This window comes from Leptonotus elevatus, chromosome 17, assembly GCF_054856555.1.
Source record: "Leptonotus elevatus isolate MCC_2025b chromosome 17, RoL_Lele_1.0, whole genome shotgun sequence".
Classification (NCBI taxonomy): domain Eukaryota; kingdom Metazoa; phylum Chordata; class Actinopteri; order Syngnathiformes; family Syngnathidae; genus Leptonotus; species Leptonotus elevatus.
Genome location: NC_141255.1, coordinates 17,272,934 through 17,297,444, shown reverse-complemented (window position 1 = coordinate 17,297,444; position 24,511 = coordinate 17,272,934). Strand labels below are relative to the sequence as shown.

Genomic DNA, 24,511 nt, shown 5'->3' with positions numbered 1-24,511 from the left:
AAAAATATTTATCTGTGAATGAGGTCGACGCCCGCTTGAAGAGTCAATTAGAGTGAATGCTAATGCACCCACCCGTGACACAAAAAGTGCCAAAACACTGCGTTCATCCGTCTAAGGTTGATTGGGCTCGCAATAACGCAACAGCCACTTCTGAGATGTTATTTTGATAAAATGCTGACTTAAATAGGTGATGTCAGCGTTCAATCTTATGCCAGCATTACTAACAGTGTTTTTTTTTTCACTTTTGGGTAACACTAGAGTTGTTGGAGAAGCGCTAGATGGCGTGCAGGTGGGAGGTAGTAAACCAAAGTAAAAGCGACACTTGCTCAAAGGTGGCAAAAGTAATCAGACTACAAGTTTGATGGAGTACATACGCTACTTGCACACATCAACCTTCACGTGTGAATCTAGGCTGCCATTCACATGCTAACCTCATTCGACTTCCGTCAATGTCACACTTTATGGCGTTGGCTGATAAGAGCAATGTTACACAAAAAGTAACACACAAATGTGTATTTACACCAAACTGGAGCGTCTCCGGTTGCCATAAATAGCTTCATTTTCTCAGCATCCCTCGAGGCCAGGGGAGGCTGGATTGATGGAGGAGCGCGGGAGGAGATGCACAGTGGAGAGGAAGGTGCTAATATCGCTGTCAATCAAACAGCTGATGTGAGAGAGAGAGAGAGAGAGAGAGAGAGAGAAAACGTCGTTTCTAGATGCAACATGCACAAAGACCACATGAGGATAAGGACTGCTCATTAAGTTAAAACTCAGACAAGCCAAATAATTTTTCATATTTAAATGTACAGACAGATTCCTTTGCTTCTTAATTGTTTAAACTCTTGACTGGAATGATTACATAGTGGTTAGTGTAGACAAAAGGTCATGTCATTTTTTGTAATCCTTAAAAAAAAGATGTCTTGACTGAGTCTAATGACCACTGCTCTCTCTGTCTGTCTAGCAGGGGCGCAATTATGTGCGCTTGTCACTTCCTGACATGGCCTGTTGCCTAGCAACACGCTGCTGAGACGCAGCTAAAGTTGGAGCTTGACTGAATATTTGCCCAGGACAAAATTAAAAAGTCAAAGGAGAACTCTGGTGAATTTTTAATTTAAAGAATCATGACTCGAGTGTGACTGGATACAAACACCTCTTTTTATTTTTTTCACTTTACGTATTATTCTAAAACCCTTTCTAAGTTTTTTTTTTTTTGACAGGCGTGACTGAAATGGCTGTAGGCAGCTTTTATAATTATTGTGCCATTAAAAGAAAAAGAAAAAAAACATCAAAACACATCATTTAGCCTCTACCCGCTGTACTCCCACGGTTCTTTTATAAATAGAACATTTCTTGACGCTGTAATTGTTTTGTTATCGCTGCTGTGAGATGACATGGTGTGTTCAGGGACTCGCAGTAGCTACATTGTGCTTAAATACTTCCCTATATATATGTATATATATATATATATATATTAGGGGTGTAAATTGCCTAGTACCTGCCAATTCGATTCGTATCACGATTCATAGGTCACAAATCGATTCGATACCGATTAATCCCGATACAAATCTGTGAATTGATTATTGCTATTTTTTTTTAAACTCAAATTTAGAAAATACTAATCCGAAACTTTAGGCTTATAACTGTAAGCCACTTTATTTAACAATCTGTTGCAATTTGTTTCATGTTTGGACAGCATTGAAATAAAATTTTAAGGCTTAATGTTCCATTAATATAACATTCTTCCATGCTTAACGTGTGAACCTTAACCCTAAGTAAGACGTTTTGTTGAATATTCCCATTAATAATTGATGTCTAAAAATCGATTCGACAGCATATCGAATCTATTCAAGAATTGCATGCTGTATACGCGATATATTGTCGAATCTATTTTTTTAACACCCCTAATATAGATATAGATACTGTATATATATATATATATATACATACTGTGTATATATATATATATATATATATATACTGTATATATATACATGTATATATATATATATACATGTATATATATATATACTGTATATATATATATATATATATACATACTGTATATATATATATACATACTGTATATATATATACACATACTGTATATATATATATATATATATATATATGCACTCTCTTTAAAGATGCGATGTTAATGTTTGAACAGACATGCTGTTTATGACTAAAGTACCGGAAGATGTTAGCTACTTTTCAATCCTTGTACAACAGCGCCCCATGGTGGCTTATTGTTGTACTCTTTATTTATAGTCAAATACAATATATTTAAAATACGTACGCTAGTAATACTATGATTCGTTCAAATTAAGTCAAATATAAGGGCTTAATAAACAGAGTTGTAAATGTATTTTGTCCTCTTTATTTATTCATTAACAACAATCATAGGAAGCATTTACTTAGACAGAAAAAGACAATTGTCCGTAAAACACTGAATTTACACAAAATCAACATAGTGGATAGAAACTTGCACGTTGTATATCTGGGGAAAAATAGGTCTCTTTGATTATACAGTACAAATTTTGTAAAAAAGAAAAGAAAAGAAAAAAAGCACATTTAGTCTCCAAAATAAAAATAAAACCATGCAGAATAAATTACACAATATGCTGCTTCTACGCAACGCAGTCTTGCATTCAACATCACATGATGACCTTTTGAGCGTCCTCAAACTATCCTGCTATTCCCTCGAGTTCACCACATGAACCTCTGCGTGGTGGCGCTGTCCGGCCATCGAAACTTCTTGTTGATAAAAATGTAAATGGTGACGCCGTTGACGGCCGTGTACAGCACAAACTCGAGGGCTAGTCTGGGCAGGGATGGGAGCGGCATGTGCAGGCGGTACAACAGGTACGGAACGATGAAGTAGCGGAATTCCAGAAGCTTCTGCGGGACGGTGGCAGCCAGGAGACAAGACAGGAAAGCCAAGCTCCAGAAGAGCGAGCGCGACTTCAGTGAGTCCAGGAAGTGCCAGCCGGCAAAAATGTACACGGGGATCAGGAGGAAGCGCAGCACCTCGTGCCTTTGGAAGAACCTCTTCCACACGTAGAACGTGAAGTGGCGGTTGTCTGCCAGCAGGTACTTGTGGACGGCAGTGAACTTCCACACCACGAGGACGGAGACCACGGTGGCCACGAGGAAGAGGACTGGCTGCTTTTTCATGGCCTGCAGGAAGCGCCGCACGCGGTGATGACACAGTGAGACGGGCAGGGAGAAGAAGAGGGCGAAGGAGAGGAAGTAGAAGAGCTGTGGGAAATTGAGGCAGGCTTCGTGGTTGGCGCGGTCGCCCACCACCACGCCGCCGTTCTGCCACACGAAGGCGAGGAACCCCACGGCCACCAGGGCGTAGGGCCACGCCACCAGCAACACCGCCTTCAAATGACCGGCACATGTGAAAAATTCCACACTAAAAAGCACAACGCGTTTGGCTCCGCTTCGAGAAAGAGGGACTTGAAAGGCAGCTAACTTGTCATCCGACTTTTTGGAATGCGCCACCCTCCACGCGTCGTCCATGTGGCCGGCCACAAGGGTGCCGGCGCAGAACGCCACCCACACGATGTTGGTCTGGCGGAAGAGGACGGCGCAGGCGGCAAGTAGCGCCGAGGCCTTGTGACAGCCGTGCAGCGTCATGAGGTACGTGAAGAGGATGAAGAAGGTGGAGCCGGCGTCCGTGTAGTAGAGGAAGTTGAAGAAGTAGAGCACGGGGAAGGTGGAGAGTGACAGCGCCGAGAGGATCCGCCGAGCAGCTCTTCGCGTCTGGATGGGGACAGACGAAAGTTATACAAAACAAAAACAAAATCTGCTTCATTTCAGTTGGCCAGTTGCGATACAGATGAAATTACTTCACCTTCTCCTTCGGGTGTAGCCTGCAAATGAGCCGGTAGAGCAGGTAGAGGTTTCCGCAGTTGAAGAGGAGGTTGATGAAGCGCAGCATGGCCGTGGAGCACACAACCTCGCCGGTCATGTCGGCAAGTCGCACCACGGGCTTGATGATGCCCACGGAGACCAGATAGAGGCCCGGGAGGGTGGTGATCATCGAGTCCCACTGTGCAAAAAGAACATGTATGTGTGTGTATGGGAGTGGACATTTTCCAGTACAATTCATTGAAATGTTATTACTGGTTATGAGTAAGTGTTTATTGTAACATTAGAAATAATAAATGTTAGTCATATTTACTTGCATCCTTAATTATTATTATTTTTACTTAGTTCTTGTTTGTAGTTTAGAGAATAACATACCGGTAAATTCCATCAGGGTGATTTACACGAAGAACACCCCACGTTGCATTATGGGAGTTGTAGTACAGTGTTCAAATGCGAGTTTTTATGGTTTAATGTGCCGGAGACAACTACTGCTGTCTCAAATGATGCATTCACAACAATACATTAATTGGACAATTTGGGAATTTAAATATTTTTGCATGGAATTAAGGGTTTAAAAAAATCGCGTAGTCTCCGGATTAGCTCCGTTAGCTAATCCGCTAATCACTCCACCATTCACTCCTAGTCACTCCTCCATTGAAATAAGACTATTTACCTGATTGAATTTCCCGTGGCAGTATTTTTGAGCTTGGGGTACATGGAAAATCTCGTCCATGTAGGGCTCTCGTTGCTCTCGGGTGACTTTGGAAAAGAGCAGGCAGGACACCAGAAAGTTGGTGCTGCACAACGCGGTGAAGATGTAGCCTTCAAATTTATCCATTTTCTCTATGCAATGTAAACGCAACTGCTACCGGAAATTAACTGTTAAAACTGTTAACGTGTCGTTTACCTGCATTACTACAATATGCGCAATTGAAAAGCCCTTAAAAATAATACATGGCTAACCTTTTTTTTTTATGTTGCACATAAAAAAAAGGAAGCGCTATTGTTGACGGTGAGTGGTGCTGTTTCAAAATAGGCTCGACATGGAACATGTACTACACGTAGATTCCTATATTTTTTTGGTACTCGCTATTAGTTTACTATAGTATAGAGGAATTACCAAGCGCAATAACACTCATATGTACGGAATTTAATGTAACTCCTTAATTGTGAGCAAAATATAATTATTACCTACCCAAGTGCGTTCTTCCGGTGTTACCGTATATTTAGTCCTCCGCTCAAAGCTTCACATAACGTGCGTGGTGTTTTTTTCCTCCCTGCAATGTGCACATTGTTGATTTAAAAAAAATAAAATGCATTTATCGCAGACCCTAGAACTTTCCCCCGACCTCAACGTGACGCAGATTCTTTTTAAAGAGGTCCAAAATGCCGCCGAACTACGGCAAAATGCCGTGCAAGGAAAAATAAAAGGTGCCCTGATCAAGCCCACTATGGTGAGTTTCAAGTTTATAGAATTTGTGTGAAGTCTGTTTGTCATTAAGCTTTTAAATGTAATTTCCCCCTTTGTTTTTAGCTGCTGAGTCCTTTCCAAGTGTTGGTGGCTGCAAATAAGGCTGTGCATTTACAGAAAATTAATCAAATGAAGACAAGAAGCTTATTTTCAGAGATTATCTTCAACCTGTCACCTACTAATAATGTAAGTTTGCATTTATTAATGTGGAAAAACTGCTATATTTGACCTGAGCAATTAATTCCTTGAAACAGATCTCAGAAGCCTTCAAAAGATTTGGCATCTCGGACGGTGACAACTCCGTCCTGGTGGTCCTGGTCCACAACAAAGAAGACTCTCACCTGGTGGGGGACATGGCGACCAAAGTGGATGGACTGCAGATTCAAGTGGATGACATTTCTTCTTTGTCAGACCTTGAAAAGATTAAAAAGGTATTGTCCAATAATGGACACGTTTGTCCCAATGGATTTAACCCTTATCTTTCCATTTGTCTGGTCTTTCAGCTATACAAAGTCGGTCTTCATGAGGAGAAGTGTGGCACTCTTCTGGATGCAGTCATATGCAGAATGGCCACCAAGGATGTAATGTAACTCCAAGAAGTCCCTCGACTTTCCATACAGACTATTGTTTATTTGGCCTTAGATTAGGATTGGGTTAATAGGTTTACGCTTGTCCAAAATACATTCTCTTCCTTGTCTCAGTGCAAACAAACATGTCAACTAGGCAGATTTCATGTGCTTTATTTGTTATACGTGTTTTTAAAAATAACGTTAAGACATGTCAGTGATCGTCTTCTATTTACGGAGTGAATTTCACATGCGTCAGTCTGGAAAGTTTGCAAGCTCATTCTTGCCGATGTTCCCGCCGCTGAGGACGCACACAACATCCCTCCCCTCAAGTCGGGGTATTTTTGCGGCAGCGATGGCAGCGAAGGCGGCCGAACCAGACGGCTCCACCACCAGGCCCACTCGGTACAGGGTCGACACGGCCGCTTTGATGTCGTCGTCGCTCACCAGGACGATTTCCTCCACGTAGCGCTGGCACAGCTCGTAGGGCAGCGTGCCTGATGGTCAAATCAAGAAAAATTATGCCATGGAAATTGCACGTCTGTGCGTGAGAACTAAAGATAAAGCAAATAAAAAAATATTCAAGATTATTTTATTGTATAGCTAGGTAAGTCTTAAATGCCATTAATATCATCTTGTTTTGACACGTATGATTCCACATTCTGCACATGTTTTAGGTTTTTCAGATGGTAACATTTCAGTATCGCTATCAAGATGCCAGGTATCAATGTTTGAATTTTGGCACACACTTGGGGCACAACTGCCATTTTGGAAGACATTTTGACTCAGGGATATATTAACTTTTTATGCCAGCAATTTGAGAGAGTGAATTAAGATTGTTATAAAAGACTTTGACTACTTTATATTGCAGCAAACTTGTTTCTATAGTGTTGTACAAGAAGCTAAATTATTTACAAAAATAAGAGGGCTTCACTTGTCTCACACATCAAACTGAAGTACACACCTCACAAAAAGTATGTTGCCAAATGCCAATGTATTAATCAGTAATTAAAAAAAAAATGTATGGTGACAATCCACACACATTGTTGACATTAAATGAAGAAAAAAAAGTAATTGTCAAATCCATCCACATTCGATAATTGTACTTTATTCTTGAAGAAATAATTCAAAAAAGACTTGCGATGTGGCTGCATAGTTTTGAAGCTGTACAGTTAAAGCTTGTAATCTATATCTGATAATAATATATCTGATGTTAAAAAGTTATGTTTTTAATACAAACAGTATTCAAGGTATTCAAAACAAGTTTGTAAAAATGAAGTCCCCTTTATGAGATGTGTTCTAACATTTTCACATTTGTCAAACCTGTCACGATTAAGTTGTAATTTATTTGAGATAACTTACTTAATTAGGTATTTATTTTGAGATTTTTCCACTAAAAAAACGTATATCAAATGAAATTTGAATGTTCATATTGTTAAGATACTACCTGCAAATGGTGGTGCAAGTCCCGATGCAATGCTGCTTGTGGCCATGCCCACTGGCTTCTTCTGGATGAAGCTCTTGTACATGGTGCAGGCTGAAGTCAAACATTCACACCAGCCATCAGCGCTGACTTAGCTCTATGGCTCATTTTACAATTGGAAGATGTGTTCTGCTTACCTCCTTCTGGCTCCACACCGTAGATTCTGGTCTTGTCACATCCTGACAGCTTGACTGCAGCAGCCACTCCGGCCAGCAGCCCCCCTCCTCCGCAGCATACCACCACAACATCAGGCTCAGGCATCACCTCCAGGACCTCCAGACCCAAACTACACATACAGTTATACCTCATCCACGTGTTTGTTTTTCATTGGGCGTACCTGGCATGTCCTGCGATGAGATCCAGGTCATCGTAGGAGTGCAGGAAGGTCATGTCGTCCTCCTGAACACAACGGTTCACCACATTCATCAGACAGGAAGTGGGAACTCTCTCCACGTCCACGCCAAAACTCTGAAGGAAAGGGAAAAAAATGTGTGAGTAAACTACTGATTTACTTGCATGCATTATTGTGTATAACCTCTGACCTGTATGAGGACGGATCTGGATATCGGGGCAGTTTCTGGCATCACCACTTTACCTTTAGACCCGTAGTGTTTTGACGCAAATGCAAACGACTTCCCATAATTCCCTGCGGACATGGTGACAAAATTGCCACCCTTTGGCCTCCTAGCAAACTGATTGGCCACACCTCTAATTTTAAAGGACCCTGCAATTAAAAATGCCACCAACCTAGGGTCACAGATGAGCTGGAGGCAAAAGAATCAATGCCTAATTACAGTTTACAGTTGTATTTATATAACTTCTAATTATCATAGTTAATTCCCCCGCTCAATCAAAGTCTACAGCATCTAATTTAAAAGCACACTCTTGCCTGTTCTCTGCATGTTCTCCAGTTTAAGATGGATACTATGGGCCTTGTTGACAGGCAGGGTGGTCTGGCTCCAGGTGATCATAGGGGTGTTGATGACTCCCAATGGGCTTCTCCTCACGGTCTCCTTGGCTTCCAGTAGAAGATCCAGGGTAACACTGTCTGCAGACATATCGCCCATCTGCTCAAAACAATGTAAATACATATTTGCTTAGTCACCTCACTAAACAGCGAAAACTGCACAACAACAAAAAACAAGTCATGGTTGAACACGGGTAAAATTTATTTTATTTTATAAACCTTGCTAAGAAATCATAGTGAGTTTTTAAACACCAATTTAAACGTTAAGTGAGTCATAATGGATCAAAAAAATTCACTCACCTTTTATTCGTAAAAACTCAAAATATGTGCAACTCCGTGGCGGTGTTACAATACTTGTTTCCCCCTCTGAGAGAAAGGTTCCGGAGTGATTGGGTTTTCAAGTCGGACAGTAATCTGCAATGGACTGCAATCATGGCTGTGCGCAATAGTGACACATGAGTGTTAAAGCTAATTCATTTTATTTCTAACAGGTACGTGAGCGGAATTAGTTGAAGAAGATGGGTGTTATACGGCACGTAGTGTGCGCCATGTCGGGCGGCGTTGACAGCTCCGTCGCGGCCTTGTTGCTGAAGAAAAGAGGTGGGTCGAAGTCACATTGACATACAGTAACAACAGGCGTTGTACAACAGGAACACCTGGCCATTTCATTATGTACACCACCACTATTGACATCCCATGCACAAATTAACAAACGTAGTCATTGTAATTACTTTTGACAATAAATATTTAATGTTGGCCATTTTAGGCTATAACGTGACAGGTGTTTTCATGAAGAACTGGGACTACCTGGATGAAAGTGGGGTGTGCACCACAGATAAGGACTGCGAGGATGCCTACAAAGTGTGCCAGATGCTCGACATCCCCTTCCATCAAGTGTCATATGTTAAGGAATACTGGCATGAGGTTTTCAGGTATTCCGAATGTCAACATAAATGTCAACTCCTTTTCCTGCCTATCTAATTGTGGTCTTCTGCACCTTTTCAGTAATCTGTTAAAGGAATATGAGAAAGGAAGGACACCAAATCCAGATATACTCTGCAATAAGCATATCAAATTCAGCCATTTCCACAAGTACGCAATCATAACTCTAGGTATGTTGTAGTCTACAAGGGTGGCCACATATATTTTGCCTTTGGTTTTAAAAACTGACAGATGAGATTTAAAAAAAGATATATATATAATAGTCTTATTTTATGAATTATTTTGTTACACTTTGGTATGAACCCTTCTTTTATGTTTGTTTCTTGGTACAATCATTTATCTTATTACCCTTTTTTTTTTAAATACATTTTATGACATTTCTCTGTGCTTTTTGACATGTAGGTGCTGACGCCATGGCAACCGGCCACTACGCGAGGACCTCCCAGGAAGATGAGGAGGTCTTCCAGCAAACCCCCAAAACCACGCCTCTCGTGCTCTTCAGAAATCGATTTGAGCTCCGAAACCGTATGTGTTGCCTTCACTCTGCGATTTTACACCCCAATTTCACCTCATCACTCTGACCCCCCCAACAGCGGTTAGATTGCACAAGGGGGCCGACCTCGTCAAAGACCAGACCTTCTTCCTCAGCCAGATCTCCCAGGATGCCCTGCGGCACACCTTGTTCCCACTCGCCGGTCTCACCAAGGACTTTGTGAAAAAGATGGCGGCTGAAGCAGGCTTTCACCATGTGCTGAAAAAGAAAGAGGTGACTCAAAATAAGAGTATGTATAAACCACATGTGTGTTTATTACTAGATTATTTTTTTTTCAGAGCATGGGCATCTGCTTCATTGGCGAGAGAAACTTTGAAAACTTTATTCTGGAGGTAAGTTTGATTATGTGTAACTTGATTAAAGCTGCCAAAATGGAGGAACATTCTGGTTTCCATGGGAAGTTAAACTGGGATGGCCATGATTTATTTTCCAATTTATGCCCCCCCCCCCCAGTACCTCGAACCTAAACCTGGTAACTTCGTATCCATTGAGGATAGGACTGTAATGGGGACGCACAAAGGTATGTTTACAGCTGTGGGCAACAAGTTTCAACTCAGTGCATCCCAATCTTAATGGCTCATCCTTTGACCTCCACGTCAAGGCTGGTTCACTCTGACGCTGGGCCAGAGGGCGCGGATTGGAGGACAGAGGGATGCCTGGTTTGTGGTGGACAAAGATATCAATACGGGTGACGTGCTGGTGGTAAGGTTTCTGCTTTAAGTGACCATAAGAACACAAGAAAGAACATCAAATGTTAAATACATTTTAAAAAAAATCCTCATAATGGGCTGAGCCACTAATTTGAATACAGTGGTACCTCGGAGTTTGAACACAATTGGTTCCTGTGAAGTGTTCAAAGTCTGAATTGTTCAACCTCCGAAAAAATGTTTCCCATCGGAAATAATGTAAATGCAACTAATTTGTTCCCAAGTTCCAAAAACAGAAAATTCCTATTTTAATTTCTATTTATGTAAAAAAAAAAAAAAAACATGTACACCCTGTACAGTATTTAAATAAATACAAATACTTACTTTTTTGGTTGTGGTGTGATGGCTTCAGTGGATGAAAAATACTGTGTAAATGCATACTTTAGTTCAGTGCTGAGTTAGTGTATTTTACATTGGGCATATTGTTAGACTACTAAGTGGTCCTTGTGCGCTGTTTAGCGTCAGGCACGTTGTTGAACAGCTAAGGGGGGTCCTTGTGCAGTATTTACCGAAGTAGTCACAGTAGTTACAACGGCGCGATAATCTCCTTCCTAAATCCACTAATGTTCGTAGCACTGTACGTTTTTCTTTTCTGCCACTGGAACTGCTGTCTTTCTTTGGGCCCATATCGAAGAAAATTGCCTTGGAAAAATCAAAATGCACTCGCGAATGTACGAAGCACCTCCGGGAGTATTCACCTGCTGTGACTGGAAATGAGCAGCGCTTCGTCTCCACTACCGCACTTGAGCATTCGGCATCACTCGGCTACCCGATCGAGGTACCTTCGGCTTTGCTTGGTTTCCTTGGGTGTTCAAACTCCGAGAATGAGGTCAAAATCCGAGGCATTTTTTACTCAGATTTTTTGGTCGAAGTTCGATTTGTACGAGTTCAGAGAGGTTCGAACTGCGAGGTTCCACTGTATGTTCAATGCAAGCTGTGCCTCTTTACCGCCCTCTAGTGGACTATAGTCTACTGAGCGGACTTAAATTGTTCAAATTTCACCTGCTTATCACAAATCAAAACAATTGACTAATTTCTAATCAATTTCAAATGTCTTTGGCCTCAGGCACCATCGACCAATCACCCGTCTCTTTTCCGCAACGCCCTACGGACGGATCGCTTCCACTGGATCGCAGAGGAGCCGCCGCCCCAACTGGCCCGGAGCAAGATGATGGAGTGTCACTTCCGCTTCATCCACCAGATGCCGCTGAGTGTGTGCATTTAACACTACAAGAAGGGATTTTGATGCATAAAAGAAACATTCTTAGTCAACATATTGTGCTTTCCAGCTCCCTGCACTGTGACTCTCAACATGGACGGCTCTGTGTGGATCTCACTCGCGCAGCCACTCAGAGCTTTGACGCCTGGACAGGTAGTGAATCAATTTCACTTTTCAACTCTTTTCATATACTTTACAAAGTCCTTCTCCCTCTCCAGTTCGCAGTGCTCTACAAAGGCGATGAGTGTCTGGGAAGCGGGAAGATCATCCAGCTGGGGCCCACTGACTTTACCATCCAGCGGAGTCGGGAATGTTTGGCAGCTACTCAGCTGAGTAAAGACGAGCAGAGGCCAGAACCGGTCAGATGACACGGCCTTCTAATATTCATTAAAAAAATAATTAGAATGTAAACAAAATATATGTATATTGTAATAAGTTGTATACGTACATGATATTGAGGTATTTTCTTGTTTTTTATTTTATTTTAAGTGTGGCGTCCTATAAATATCCATTCATCCATCCATGAAGAGACTGAATACTTTTTCTCAATATACTTGCGCCATTAAAAAACAGATTAGTATCTTTTACCACTTCTGCACTTTGGTTTACTCCTTCTCTGCGACAGTTAAAATCCAAAGGACGCCAACTTGAACGCCTGCACAAGAGAACTGGACTCACTGTACACAAGGACATGTATACACAACACCTTATTCATTACAAAAACTGTTTGAATCAAGCTAAATCTTGCTATTACACAACATTAATCCATAAAAATGAAGGCAACTCCAAGGCACTATTTTCTCTGCTTGACAATATTTCACATCCACCTTCCTTCCCACCTCTACTCATCAGTTTTCTGCAATTTCCCTATGTCATTTTTTGACTCAAAAATCAAATGGATCCACCAGCAACTTCCTTCTTCCCATTCGTCTAGTCTGTCCTTAGTGCCTCCCTGTGTTTCATCCATCCATGCATTGTCAAGTTTTACTCTGCCTTCCACTTCAGATCTCAGAAATCATTTGTCATTCCAAACCTTCTACTTGCCAGCTTGATCCCCTACTGCTCTGGTTAAAGCCTGCCTTCTGTTTCTAATCCCCTTTTATCTCCAACATTATTCACTCATCTCTCTCCACTGGTATTTTTCCAACAGCATTTAAAACTGCAGCTAGAGCCCCAATACAAATCTGGTTCAGATTCCAGTAATTTCAATAACCTTCGTCCCATTTCAAACCTTCCATTTCTTTCAAAGGTCTTGGAAAAAACTGTTGCCTCACAACTCCACACCCATCTTACCTAATGATCTATATGAACAGTTCCAATCTGGTTTCCGCCCTTCCGCAGTACAGAAACTGCCCTCATTAAGATCACCAATGACCTCCTTCTGGCAGCTGACTCAGGCCGACTCACCATTCTTATTCTCCTTGATCTCACAGCAGCTTTTGACACAATTTCTCACACCATCCTCCTGACCAGACTCCACAGCATCGGCATTACAGATAGACCTTTTCAATGGTTTAGTTCTTACCTGTCCGGCCGCACCCAGTTTGTTCAAATGAAATCATTCAAACCTTATCTGTCCCCCGTCTATTCTGGTGTTCCCCAGGGGTCTGTTTTGGCCCCCCTCCTCTTTATTATCTACATCTTACCTCTTGGCAATATCTTTCGCAAATTCAATTTACATTTTCACTGTTATGCGGATGACACCCAGCTCTACCTGTCTACTAACCTCAATGCCACTTTCTTTCCTTCCTCCCTTACTGACTGTTTTTACGAACTCAAACAATGGTTCCCATCCAATCTTCTTCAACTTAACAGTAACAAAACTGAAATCCCATTGATAGGTACTAAGTCCACTTTAGCCAAAACTGACAGTTTTTCCATTGCACCTGACAATTTCTCTGTTTCTCCCTCCCCTCAGGTTAAAAGTCTGGGTGTCATCCTTGACAGCACACTTTCTTTTCAGTCACACATAAACAACATCACCCGATCTGCATCCTTCCATTTACGCAACATAAATCGTCTCCGCCCATCTCTCACACATCACACTGCTGCTGTTCTTGTTCATAGCCACGTCACTTCTCGCCTGGATTATTGTAACTCTCTTCTGTTTGGTGTCCCCATCAAATCACTGCAGAAATTACAACTTCTCCAGAACTCTGCTGCTCGCATTATTATAAGGACCCCTTCCATGCACCACATTACTCCAGTCCTGCAAAAACTTAATTGGCTTCCTGTCCGTTTCCGCATCCAATACAAAATACTGATCTGCACTTTTAAGGCCATAAATAACCTTGCTCCTCCATATCTCATGGGCCTTCTTCACATTGCCACACCTTCTTGCTCTCTCAGATCTTCATCTGGCCTCCCTCCACCTCTCCATTCCTTTTGCCCGCCTGGCCACCGTCGGGGACAGAACTTTCAACCGCTCTGCCCCCCGTCATGGGAATGCACTACCACCTGACATCCGTAATATTGATTCATTAACACTTATTAAAACCAGACTTAAAACATACCTTTTTCGGACTGCTTTTTCACTTTAACATTGTTATAGTACTCGCTATTTTTTATTATGTATTATGTTTTGTTGTTTTATTGTAGTGTTTTTTAAATTTATTGTGTTTAAGGCGACCTTGAGTGTCTTGAAAGGCGCCTATAAATTAAATGAATTATTATTATTATTATTATTATTCAAATGAAATGCCCAAAAACTCACTCATGGATATCACTGTGTTATATTTCTAATAAATAAATAATAAGCTCTTGTGTTATTTATCATCTCAAGATGTTGGTCACCTCTGCTAAAATTACCAACATCCTCAGTAAACAGATCATGCAAAAATAATTACGCTCCAAGTCCACTACATGATTAATGCCTAGGGTATATTGAATATTTGGTTCAGCTTTTAGTGTTTTCTGGATAAAAGAAAGAGCTTAAATCATTATTCTGAAGGTGACAATTCGATATTTTGCTGTTTTCAGTGCCTTTTCTGTTCGATAATGCAAATATAAAGGAACGTGCTTTTAAAAATCGTTACCGTGTTTGAGTTGTTGTGCAGCTTTTGTCCACAGCGGGGGGTTATTATACAAGCTAACTCCCCAAGTTGGAGGCAATTTTTGCATGCTCACATAGTATTCCATATTTAATCAGATTAATTTAAATACTGCACATTATAAATGTATGCCGTATATGTCATATTTCGGTTCAGCTTCAGAAGATTGGACATGTTAGACAAGACATGTTAGACAAGTTAATTAACGACAATATCAACTATATGATTTCTTAAAGATATATTTATTCCTAAATTAACGTATCAAGACAGTAACTAACCAAAAAGACAGCACAACTGTTTGAGAGTTATTTTCAGTGAGAAACCTTTTCCTCCATGCACTTTAAACAAGTTTATGTATACAGTATATTAGTAAAGTTACAAAGGCAGCAAGGTTCTTTGAAAGAATTGAAAGACCGTCATAACAATACTCATGTGCTCGCTGGTCACCCGGTCAGGGCCACTTCCTAAATCTCCATGAGAAGAAGCAACCTGGTGGGGGACCCAGCAGGTTTATGCTAATGAGCTCCTCAAGGAGGAGGAGGGTGTGGAGAGGGCCGAGCTGCGGAGCCATTTTGTGCTCATTTGAAACTACGCAGGCTTGGAGTGCGCGCCGTGGATCCACTGACACCATGGACACGCAGCGTCTTTTTCCACGTTAAAACTTCCAACATGAAGAGTCGAACGCGACGCCGGGAGCGGGAGAGCTGCCACGCATGAGTTTGACTGCACTTGACTGGGATTTGTCATGTTCCCAAGCATGGTGCTGTGGAGCGCGTGGATTTGGGTTTGCGTCCTGCTCAACGCGCCTCCCTTGGCGTGCGTGGAGCTTCACCTCACGGGGTCTTTACCACCCGGGACTGTCTTGGCGAACCTGTCCGTCGGACCGGGCTGGATGCACAAACTTGACAGGGTTTTATCTCCTGGATCCACACGGAGTCTTTTCCAAGTAGGGAAGTACAGTGGAGTTATCGGGCTGTCTCGAACTGTGGAGTGTGCGCGCACGAGTTGGAACCCCGCGCCTGTGCACTTCAGAAGCACCTCATTGACTTCTGGAGATGTGGTCCAAACGCATTTGAACGTGTTCGTCCACGGACAAGACTGTTTCATCAAATACAGGAGAAGGACGTTTCAAAGCAAGCCTGACATCCACATCAAGCACAATTTAAAACTGGAAGAAACTTCCTGTCTCCATGCAGGTGATTTGCTGTTCAATGTTGTAGAACTTTTGCCTTCTTTAACAAGGAGCACCACCTTTTTGGACACAATGTGCGTTGGAAGACATTTAGCCGCACTGTTTAGACACGGAGCTTTGTTTCTAGCTGATGACTTGTGTCCAGAGAACATTAAAGAGCAGCCTGAAGTGGATTTTGAATGTCCTCTGCACACACCTGAAGGCAGCCGGCTAAGCTTGCAGCTCACGTTGCGGTTCGAAATAGTGCCTAAACATGGCTCTGGATCGGAAAACCTTCACGGAAACATTGGTGAGTTGACCCGAAGAGGTAAGCGGCAGGTGAACGCGTCACCGCAGTTCCAGCTCCCCAACTACCAAGTGTCCGTGCCTGAAAATGAGCCAGCCGGGACACGGGTCATCACCCTCAAAGCCACTGACCCAGATGATGGTGAGGGAGGAAGGCTGGAGTACAGCATGGAAGCCTTGTTTGACAGCAGGTCCAATGACTTTTTCACAATCGACTCCCAGACAGGCAGCATCACAACTATTCAGGCATTGGACAGAGAAGTGAAAGACACTCATGTCTTTAAAGTCACTGTTACTGATAACGGCACGCCGAGACGATACGCCACTTCTTACCTGACTGTCACTGTGAGTGACACCAATGATCACAGCCCTGTGTTTGAGCAGACAGAGTACAGAGTTAGTATACGGGAGAATGTAGAAGTGGGGTTTGAAGTGATGACCATCCGCGCCAATGATGAGGACGCCCCCGCCAATGCTAATATGGTCTATAAAATTGTTAACAGCGAAGGCTTCAACTCCGTCTTTGAGATCGACCCTCGAAATGGCCTGGTGAGAATCCGTGAGCGGCCCGACAGGGAGACCAGGGCGCAGTATCAGCTGACAGTTGAGGCCGACGACCAGGGCAAAGAGCCGGGTCCCCGCCGGGCCTCCGCCACCGTCCACATCACTGTCGAGGACGAGAATGACAACTATCCTCAATTCAGCAAAAAGAGGTATGTCGTACAGGTCCAAGAGAATGTGGCCATCAACACCAAAGTCATCAAAGTGGAGGCGGCGGACAAAGACGAGGGGAACAATGCTAAAGTTCATTACAGCATCATCAGTGGCAATGTTAAAGGTCAGTTCTATATTCATTCTCCTACTGGTGTGATTGACATTATCAACCCTCTGGACTATGAGATGGTTCGTGAGTATAATCTGAGGATTAAGGCGCAGGACGGCGGCAGGCCTCCGCTGATTAACGGCACTGGGCTGGTGATCGTGCAAGTAGTGGACGTGAATGACAATGCCCCCATGTTTGTCAGTACACCTTTCCAGGCAACTGTTTTGGAGAACGTTGTCATCGGCTACTCCGTCATTCACATTCAAGCAATCGATGGCGATTCGGGAGAGAATGCCCGGCTGGAATATCGGCTAACAGACACCATTCCTGGTTTTCCGTTCACCATTAACAACAGCACCGGGTGGATTACAGTAAGTGAAGAGCTGGACCGGGAGACCACTGAGTTCTACAGCTTCGGGGTGGAGGCGAGAGATCACGGCGTTCCTGTGATGTCGTCCTCGGCCAGCGTGACCATCACAATACTCGACGTTAATGACAATGTGCCCACGTTCACAGAGAAAGTCTACTCGCTGAAGATCAACGAGGACGCCGTCGTGGGGACAAGCGTGCTCACGGTGACTGCTCTTGATCGGGATGTCAACAGTGTGGTAACATATCAGATCTCCAGCGGCAACACCAGGAACCGCTTTGCCATCACGAGCCAGAGCGGCGGCGGTCTCATCACTCTCGCCCTCCCCCTGGACTACAAACAGGAGCGCCAGTATGTGTTGACAGTCACGGCCAGCGATGGAACCCGATCAGACTCCACGCAGGTTTTCATTAATGTGACTGACGCAAACACGCATCGACCTGTCTTCCAAAGCGCCAACTACCAGGTGATGCTCAGCGAGGAGCAACCAGTGGGATCCACCGTGGTGGTGATTAGCGCGACAGATGAAGACACTGGAGAAAATTCTCGCATCACATACATTATGGAGGACAGTGTTCCGCAGTTTAAAATCGACCCAGATACCGGCACCATCACAACCCAAATGGAGATTGACTATGAAGACCAGGCTTCCTTCACGCTGGCCATCATCGCTAAAGACAATGGCATCCCTCAGAAATCCGACACCACCTATGTGGAGATTATCATCCTGGATGCTAACGATAATGCTCCTCAGTTCCTTCGAGACATGTACCAGGGGAGCGTGTTTGAAGATGCGCCTATCTACACCAGCGTGCTCCAGATTTCTGCTTCTGATAGAGATTCTGGCTCAAATGGCAGACTGAGCTATACGTTCCAAGGTGGCGATGACGGTGATGGGGATTTCTTCATTGAGCAGTATTCTGGGATTATCAGAACTGCTCGCAAACTAGATCGGGAGAACGTTCCTGTTTATGACCTCAAGGCCTTTGCTGTGGACAGGGGGGTTCCGCCTTTAAGAGCAGCTGTTCCCGTACATGTGGTAGTTCAGGACATTAATGACAATGCTCCAGTGTTTGAAAGGGATGAACTTTTCATCGATGTAGAGGAAAACATTCCCGTCGGGTCTGTTGTGGCTCGAATTACCGCAACGGATCCTGATGAGGGCACAAATGCTCAGATAATGTACCAAATAGTTGAAGGGAACTTCCCAGAGATTTTTGAGTTGGATATTTTCAACGGCGACCTCATTTCCCTCATCGACCTCGACTACGAGACCAAAACAGAGTATGTGATTGTGGTACAGGCCACCTCAGCGCCGCTGGTGAGCCGGGCCACCGTACACATTCGCCTGAAGGACATGAATGACAACCTGCCGGTGCTAAAGGACTTTGACATCATTTTCAACAACTACATTACCAACAAGTCCAACAGTTTTCCATCTGGAATAATCGGGAGAGTACCAGCTCATGACCCGGACATGTCGGATAAGTTGCAATACACGTTTGAATCTGGGAACGAGCTCAAACTGCTCTTGCTAAATGAGGACACGGGAGATCTGCGGCTCAACAAGGCCCTGGATAATGACAGGCCACTGGAGGCACCTATGATCATCTCTGTCACAGGTAAGAGACATTTTTAATATTGCGAAACTCAATATGAGTTTTCAAGGTGAGGGTCTGAGTCAATACAGAATTGTGCTAACTGATACAGCGGCATGTTTTTGTTGTCATGACAGTATATTCAGGAAGTGTGCTGCAGGCTCTTTGCGTGATCCGGTTCAGCTGCTTTTGCGCCATTTGGGTGTTGAGTGTATTGTGTGAAGGTAGATGGTTGGTTGAGGCAATAAAATGTGCAAATTTTAGGACTTCCACATTGCTGCTTTGTTGTTAGTCGTAGTTTCTTGTTCAACTTTGAGCCTTGGGGTAAATTGCTGTTTTTCTGTTCCAGAAGCAGACTTTGTGCTTGTAGAGTTAAAGATTAGACAAATGCAAACATTTGGACATCTCCACCTTAACCAGCAGGGTGGGGGCTTCAGTGTTGGCAAGCACACACAAGCAAGAGTTGCAAGTGTCATTAATCAGGCCGTCATACGGGATCAATCTAATACCCTGATAGAATAAACTAGCCAGTCATCTCTGAGTCCTGACAGCTGCTTGCTCAACCTTCTTTGTCTTTCTTTATGTTAACCCCCCACCCTCTGCTCTCTGTAAAAGTGGGCAAACAGCCCAACCCAGCTCGATCTCCTCCGCTCTTGTCATCTATTTCCTCCCAAAGCTGAGCAATGCCAGCATGGGAAACATTCTGCAGGAATACAAATTGCCTTCTTTTAACCAATGGGTCTAACTTGCACTTTCAGTCTTAAGATCATGTTTGGTCGCAATTCTGATCAGAAAACTGCTTGCAAAAAGTTTTAGGAACCGAGACAAAGGTGGTGATTTAATGCCCACATCAGGTGGTGGAAGTCTTTCTCCTTGTTTAAGCAGCGGTGTTGTTTTGCTAAGTGACTAGCTCCCTGTCTTTGTCTCAAACAAAAGACAGACTGTCCTTTTTATTACTCTTAAAGGCAACCCACAGAAGATCTAGGGGTGGGTGGAGGGTATTGGGTAGCTGACCTCAATAGTTCCAGACCTTATAGCCCCCCCCTCCACTTGATTCAAAGCCCCTGCCCTCCTGTTTGTCAATAACAGCTGACAGCCCTTGGTGTATCCCTGACAACAGTGACCTAAAGATGGTCCCAAAGGGGGCTTCATTAGTCGTTGCCGGTGCTTTTAGACCTTCCTGGGTGAAGGTTTGAAGGTGAGGGTATGGTTTCTTTTTTCTATTTTTTCTATTTTTTTTGTAACGTTTGTTTTTAAACAGGACTTTTGCAGTGATTTTCAAAACCTCTGTCATATGTTCCTATTTGGTTTTCGTTTTGGTGCTCACAAGGCCTGGGAATGTTCCCCCCCGCTATCTCTCCTGAGATACACTTGCTTAACACATAGAGCTAGCCGCAACACTGTCCTGTCTGTACTCAAGAGATAGAGCGACCTGTTAGTCCAGGCCTGGATGTTGGTTTTGTTACAACCCTTATCTCAGCTCGTCGAATTTCACATTAAAACATTCGAGGGGTTCTGAAAATGATAACTATCTGCCGAGATCACTTCACTGTAATGCACTTGTTTGCTTCCCATAAATAGCTTCTACTCAGTCTGTGATTTTTCTTTTTCTTTTTTGCAAAATAAGTCAAGCCTGCAGTGTTAAAAAAGTGCTCAGACTCACACACTTGCTCGATGCCAACAAGCTGCCAGCCAGAACCATCATTTGAAGCCTTAATTTAGAAGTTTGCTTTGTCTGGTTAAAGCGCGAATCATGTATTATTGAAAATCACATGCACTTGATAGGAGCTGAGGTGTGGTATACTGAGAAGATTAACGGTGATTGATGCGCTACTGTCTTCTGATCTTCTTCTCAATGGCCTTGTTGAAAGATGACGTGCTGCTACACGCACCACCTTCCTCTCCATCACCCACCCCCTCACCATTCTTTTCTCCCCGTGGGGCTTTGGCTGCCATGCATCTGGTTTGCTTCTTAATCCTGTTCAAGGAGTTGCATAGCTCAGCTTTTTTTTTCTGTTCTCAATGGGCACCCCCCTACCACCACCACTACGATCCCCGCTTTCACTCCCAACCTTTCTTTTATATGTTTGCGTTCCACAAAGACACTATAGCAACGTATAATTTTAGCAAATCCCTGTTTTTTTTTCTGGACAGGCGTGCTATTACGTGGTATGTGGGATTGCTGAAATGCAAATGAAATCTGTGAACCAGCTGTCTGGTCCTCAATTCATGTTATTTAGGCACCTATTCCAGAAACATAGGATGGCCGTTACTACATAGGCATTCAGCAAATTGTCTTTACTGTCTGATTATCAAGAGAAATGTGACTTCCTACCCAATGAGTGACTCAGACTCATCACGACACGGGGGCGTCCCACCTGTGAGATCAAAGTGTAACAAGGCCCAGGAATGACCCTGAACTGCTTTGCTCACAACCTCTCACCTCCAACTGGCGAATGCAGCAGGAGAGGTCCTGCTAATGAGGGGCTGTACGGATGGACTGTAACAGATGTCAAGCCAAACACGTCACACAAACCTGACTGTGAAATCCTTTTGACTTTTCCGTGGATATTACATGTAAATGCTGAAGGGCTAACGATGAACTGAAATGCCCATGGCATTAATTGAAATGCAGAATGTGAGATTTGAATTGGGAACAGTTTGAAGTGGTCAAGAAATGTGGAAGAATGAGGTAACTCTATAAAAGGTTGGTTGAGTTGGAGAATTTGGTAGTTTGTATCTTGAATGAGCTAAGCATTTTGAAGTTGGAATGTTTTCAATCAACAGAATGTCAAAAGGATTTCTACATTTCGTTGTGAATATTCTGAGGCTCCTGGATAGTTTGTTCATTATTATAGTTGCACGGCATCTATGTTAATTGTTTGCAGAGGGGAAATGTATGTGTGAAGTGCTGCAGTATTTCAAAAACGCGCTGAGGAAATCCCATTCATTTTTCAGATGTCACGCACACCATTACCGTCCCCTCTCTTTCCCTTTCAGTCTCAATGTTCTTTCCTCATTGTCTCTCTCACATATTTCTCTTTGCTCAAAGTGTCTCTTTGTGCGTGGCCACACTGTTGTCTTTTCACGTGGTTGTTGCAGCTAAATCCATCCCGAGTGGCTGCAGAAACGTAATTAGATTACTGTTCTCCCTGCCTTTTGTCTGCATGCTTGTCTGCTCAAAAGTTCCCCAAGCTCGATACGCCACTATCCACTGTATTTAAAGTGAATGTATTTTGACCTCAAATGATGGGAAAAATGGTGGTGTGTTTGCCTTCAGGCTGGTCACTGTCTGACTCCACTGATGTCTTTGCTCTATGACAGGCCGGAGATGCTTGTAAAGGCCCAAGGAGTTACTCTTCTAGTAGATTGAAATGAGAACACCGTGAATTGGATGCATACATTATCTATGCAAAGGTCAAATGGTCAGCAGGAAATCTCTGTTTGGGGGAGGTTGGCGGAAAGTGGATGTTCCCCAGGGAGGTGTTGTCTCGTCGTGCTAGCGTGTTTGCGGTTGGGATTTCAAAGAGTGCCGTTGTTTGTTTGCAAACGCAAGGGCCTCAGGCCAAGGGGGAAAAGGTGAAGGGGTGGGGTAGCGGCAAGTATTCTGAGTTTTCAGACCGATGTTGTACTTTCATTGGTCTTAAAGTTATGGATATCTTGGCTGCATTTTTTGGCCTTCACCTCCTGTTACAACTTTTATGCTACACATCATATCATATAAACCATCCTCGAATGCCTGGTCATTTATATAGGTCAGGATTATCTACACGGATTTCACCACTCAGACTCCAACAGGTCGTAACCTGAAACATGTATTTGCTCTCACTCAAACGACACAGTGCTCTTCTTTGTTTTCACTCACCGCTGATAAAATTGAAAAAGAAAAAAGGCCTGTAAGCGCTTCACGAGTGTGACATTACAAACATGGTGTGATGACTCGCTGTAGGAATGTTAAGTAATGGCAAGGGGAGCAGGAGGAGGGAGGCTTGACTGTATAGCAGGTTGAATGACAAGTGTGAGAAAAAGAATGATAGCAAGGCAATCCTCTTGGGGATCTTCTCATTGTACAGGCTGAATTCATTCCCTAAGCATGCAATGATTTTGGAATTGTGGCCCCATCTTCTTCCTTACTTTGAACACACTCCCGTTTTTGGCCATGTCTGACTTTTTCCCCACATAAAATAGTGTTTCATTTCAAATTCTTACCATCCATTATAAAACCTTTATTAACCGTAAAGGCAGTGCTGTATACTTTAGTTAAACACTCAGTGGTCATGCAAGTATCAACAGAAGTTGACCATTCGTAATGGGGTATTTTCTTCTCTTATGTTCTAATCTTACTATGATACTACAAAGATGGTCCCAACTTTTGACAATAGGTGTCACATGTTGAATTGGACTTTGGATATGTGTTTTTCATCAAATATGGTCAAATTCCAAGTCTTTGACTAGATGACTAGTGGTATTTGAACTAATAGTGCTTAGTACCTAGTCCAGGGGTGGCCAAGTTCGGTCCACGAGAGCCACTATCCAGCCTGTTTTCCATGTAGTGGAGAGAAACATGGAAAACAGGCTGGATAGTGGCTCTCGAGGACCAAACTTGGCCACCCCTGACCTAGTCTTTTAATGTGCTTTGACATAATCCTTTTTTTCTTATGTCACTTTTTTGTCATTGCCAGTGAACACATTAATAGTAATTTTAATTGGATGCTATGTATCTAGACTGTCTTTCTTACTAATCTGTCATACTAGAATGTCAATAAAGAATATGTGGCTTATTGTGCTACTATTTTAATGAGGTTGTTGTCTGAAAGGGAGGAACACACGTGAAGTGTTTCCGTGACAGCTTGTGTAAAATTCACTGACTGCTTATTGGTTCTGAATCTGTATTGGCACTGACAGTGTAGTTTATTTTGATGGAACTCTAACCGGTTTAACAGACCAGTACTGATCAGATTTTCAATATTGATTAACTGTATACACATAAAGAAACATCAAGCCGTTTGTACAACAAAGCATTACGGCATGGATGAAAGCTGACACTGTGTAATTTTAATTGGAGCTTAAATGCTGATCCTCTTGAAATGTTGATCTTGGACTTGACAGAGACGTTTTGTAACAGGTGTGCTGCCTCTCAGGCAACACTTGTTTTTTCCCTCAATGGGCTCGCTGATGCTGCTCGTGGTGTTGATACAGAAAGTAAACCACAAGGAAATATAAAAAAAGATATATACCTAAAAACATGCAATGCATCCTAAATAAGCACTTATTGTTTTTAATACGTGTTATTTGCAGTTTTTTCACTGTGTATGGGTGGCATTTTTTGTGTGTGGAAAGATTACCCTCTAGGTAGGACCTTGTTCTAAAAGTTCGGACGCTTTTTGAAATCTCTCTCCAAACCTGCAG

General features: G+C 43.0%; 5 protein-coding genes across 15 annotated transcripts in view; 3 read left to right on the top strand and 2 right to left on the bottom strand.

Moving 5' to 3' along the window:
* Window positions 1-2,361: 2,361 nt before the first annotated feature.
* Window positions 2,362-4,922, bottom strand: alg10 (ALG10 alpha-1,2-mannosyltransferase). Its single transcript, XM_086059361.1, has 3 exons — window positions 4,550-4,922; window positions 3,860-4,057; window positions 2,362-3,768 (listed from the first exon to the last, which is right to left on the bottom strand). The coding sequence occupies exons 1-3, from the start codon at window positions 4,712-4,714 to the stop codon at window positions 2,707-2,709; spliced, it is 1,425 nt and encodes a 474-aa protein (XP_085915487.1). The 5' UTR covers window positions 4,715-4,922; the 3' UTR covers window positions 2,362-2,706.
* A 66-nt stretch (window positions 4,923-4,988) lies between these two features.
* Window positions 4,989-6,774, top strand: tprkb (Tp53rk binding protein). Its single transcript, XM_086059366.1, has 4 exons — window positions 4,989-5,330; window positions 5,411-5,533; window positions 5,602-5,778; window positions 5,851-6,774. Exons 1-4 carry the CDS (start codon window positions 5,190-5,192, stop codon window positions 5,935-5,937), a joined length of 528 nt encoding a protein of 175 aa, XP_085915492.1. The 5' UTR covers window positions 4,989-5,189; the 3' UTR covers window positions 5,938-6,774.
* On the bottom strand, window positions 6,072-8,765 carry LOC147160232 (uncharacterized). The gene is made up of 7 exons (XM_086059365.1): window positions 8,664-8,765; window positions 8,286-8,463; window positions 7,939-8,120; window positions 7,734-7,864; window positions 7,534-7,682; window positions 7,361-7,450; window positions 6,072-6,410 (listed from the first exon to the last, which is right to left on the bottom strand). The coding sequence occupies exons 2-7, from the start codon at window positions 8,461-8,463 to the stop codon at window positions 6,169-6,171; spliced, it is 972 nt and encodes a 323-aa protein (XP_085915491.1). The 5' UTR covers window positions 8,664-8,765; the 3' UTR covers window positions 6,072-6,168.
* Window positions 8,754-14,542, top strand: trmu (tRNA 5-methylaminomethyl-2-thiouridylate methyltransferase). Of its 2 annotated transcripts, XM_086059362.1 has the most exons (12): window positions 8,754-8,963; window positions 9,130-9,295; window positions 9,369-9,475; window positions 9,708-9,830; window positions 9,899-10,071; window positions 10,137-10,190; window positions 10,312-10,378; window positions 10,460-10,560; window positions 11,632-11,776; window positions 11,855-11,937; window positions 12,003-12,143; window positions 14,134-14,542. In XM_086059362.1, the coding sequence occupies exons 1-12, from the start codon at window positions 8,882-8,884 to the stop codon at window positions 14,266-14,268; spliced, it is 1,377 nt and encodes a 458-aa protein (XP_085915488.1). In that variant the 5' UTR covers window positions 8,754-8,881; the 3' UTR covers window positions 14,269-14,542. The 2 variants fall into 2 exon arrangements, with proteins under 2 accessions (XP_085915488.1, XP_085915489.1); XM_086059363.1 differs by having other exon boundaries at window positions 12,003-14,542.
* An 854-nt stretch (window positions 14,543-15,396) lies between these two features.
* Window positions 15,397-24,511, top strand: part of celsr1a (cadherin EGF LAG seven-pass G-type receptor 1a) — a 59,449-nt gene continuing 50,334 nt past the window's right edge. For 9 of the 10 annotated variants that reach the window (XM_086059193.1, XM_086059192.1, XM_086059188.1 and 6 more), the window contains exon 1: window positions 15,397-19,126. In XM_086059193.1, the coding sequence (XP_085915319.1) occupies window positions 15,580-19,126 (3,547 nt within the window). In that variant the 5' untranslated portion in view covers window positions 15,397-15,579. The remainder of the gene's footprint in view (window positions 19,127-24,511) is intronic. The other variant, XM_086059194.1, reaches the window with a different exon arrangement.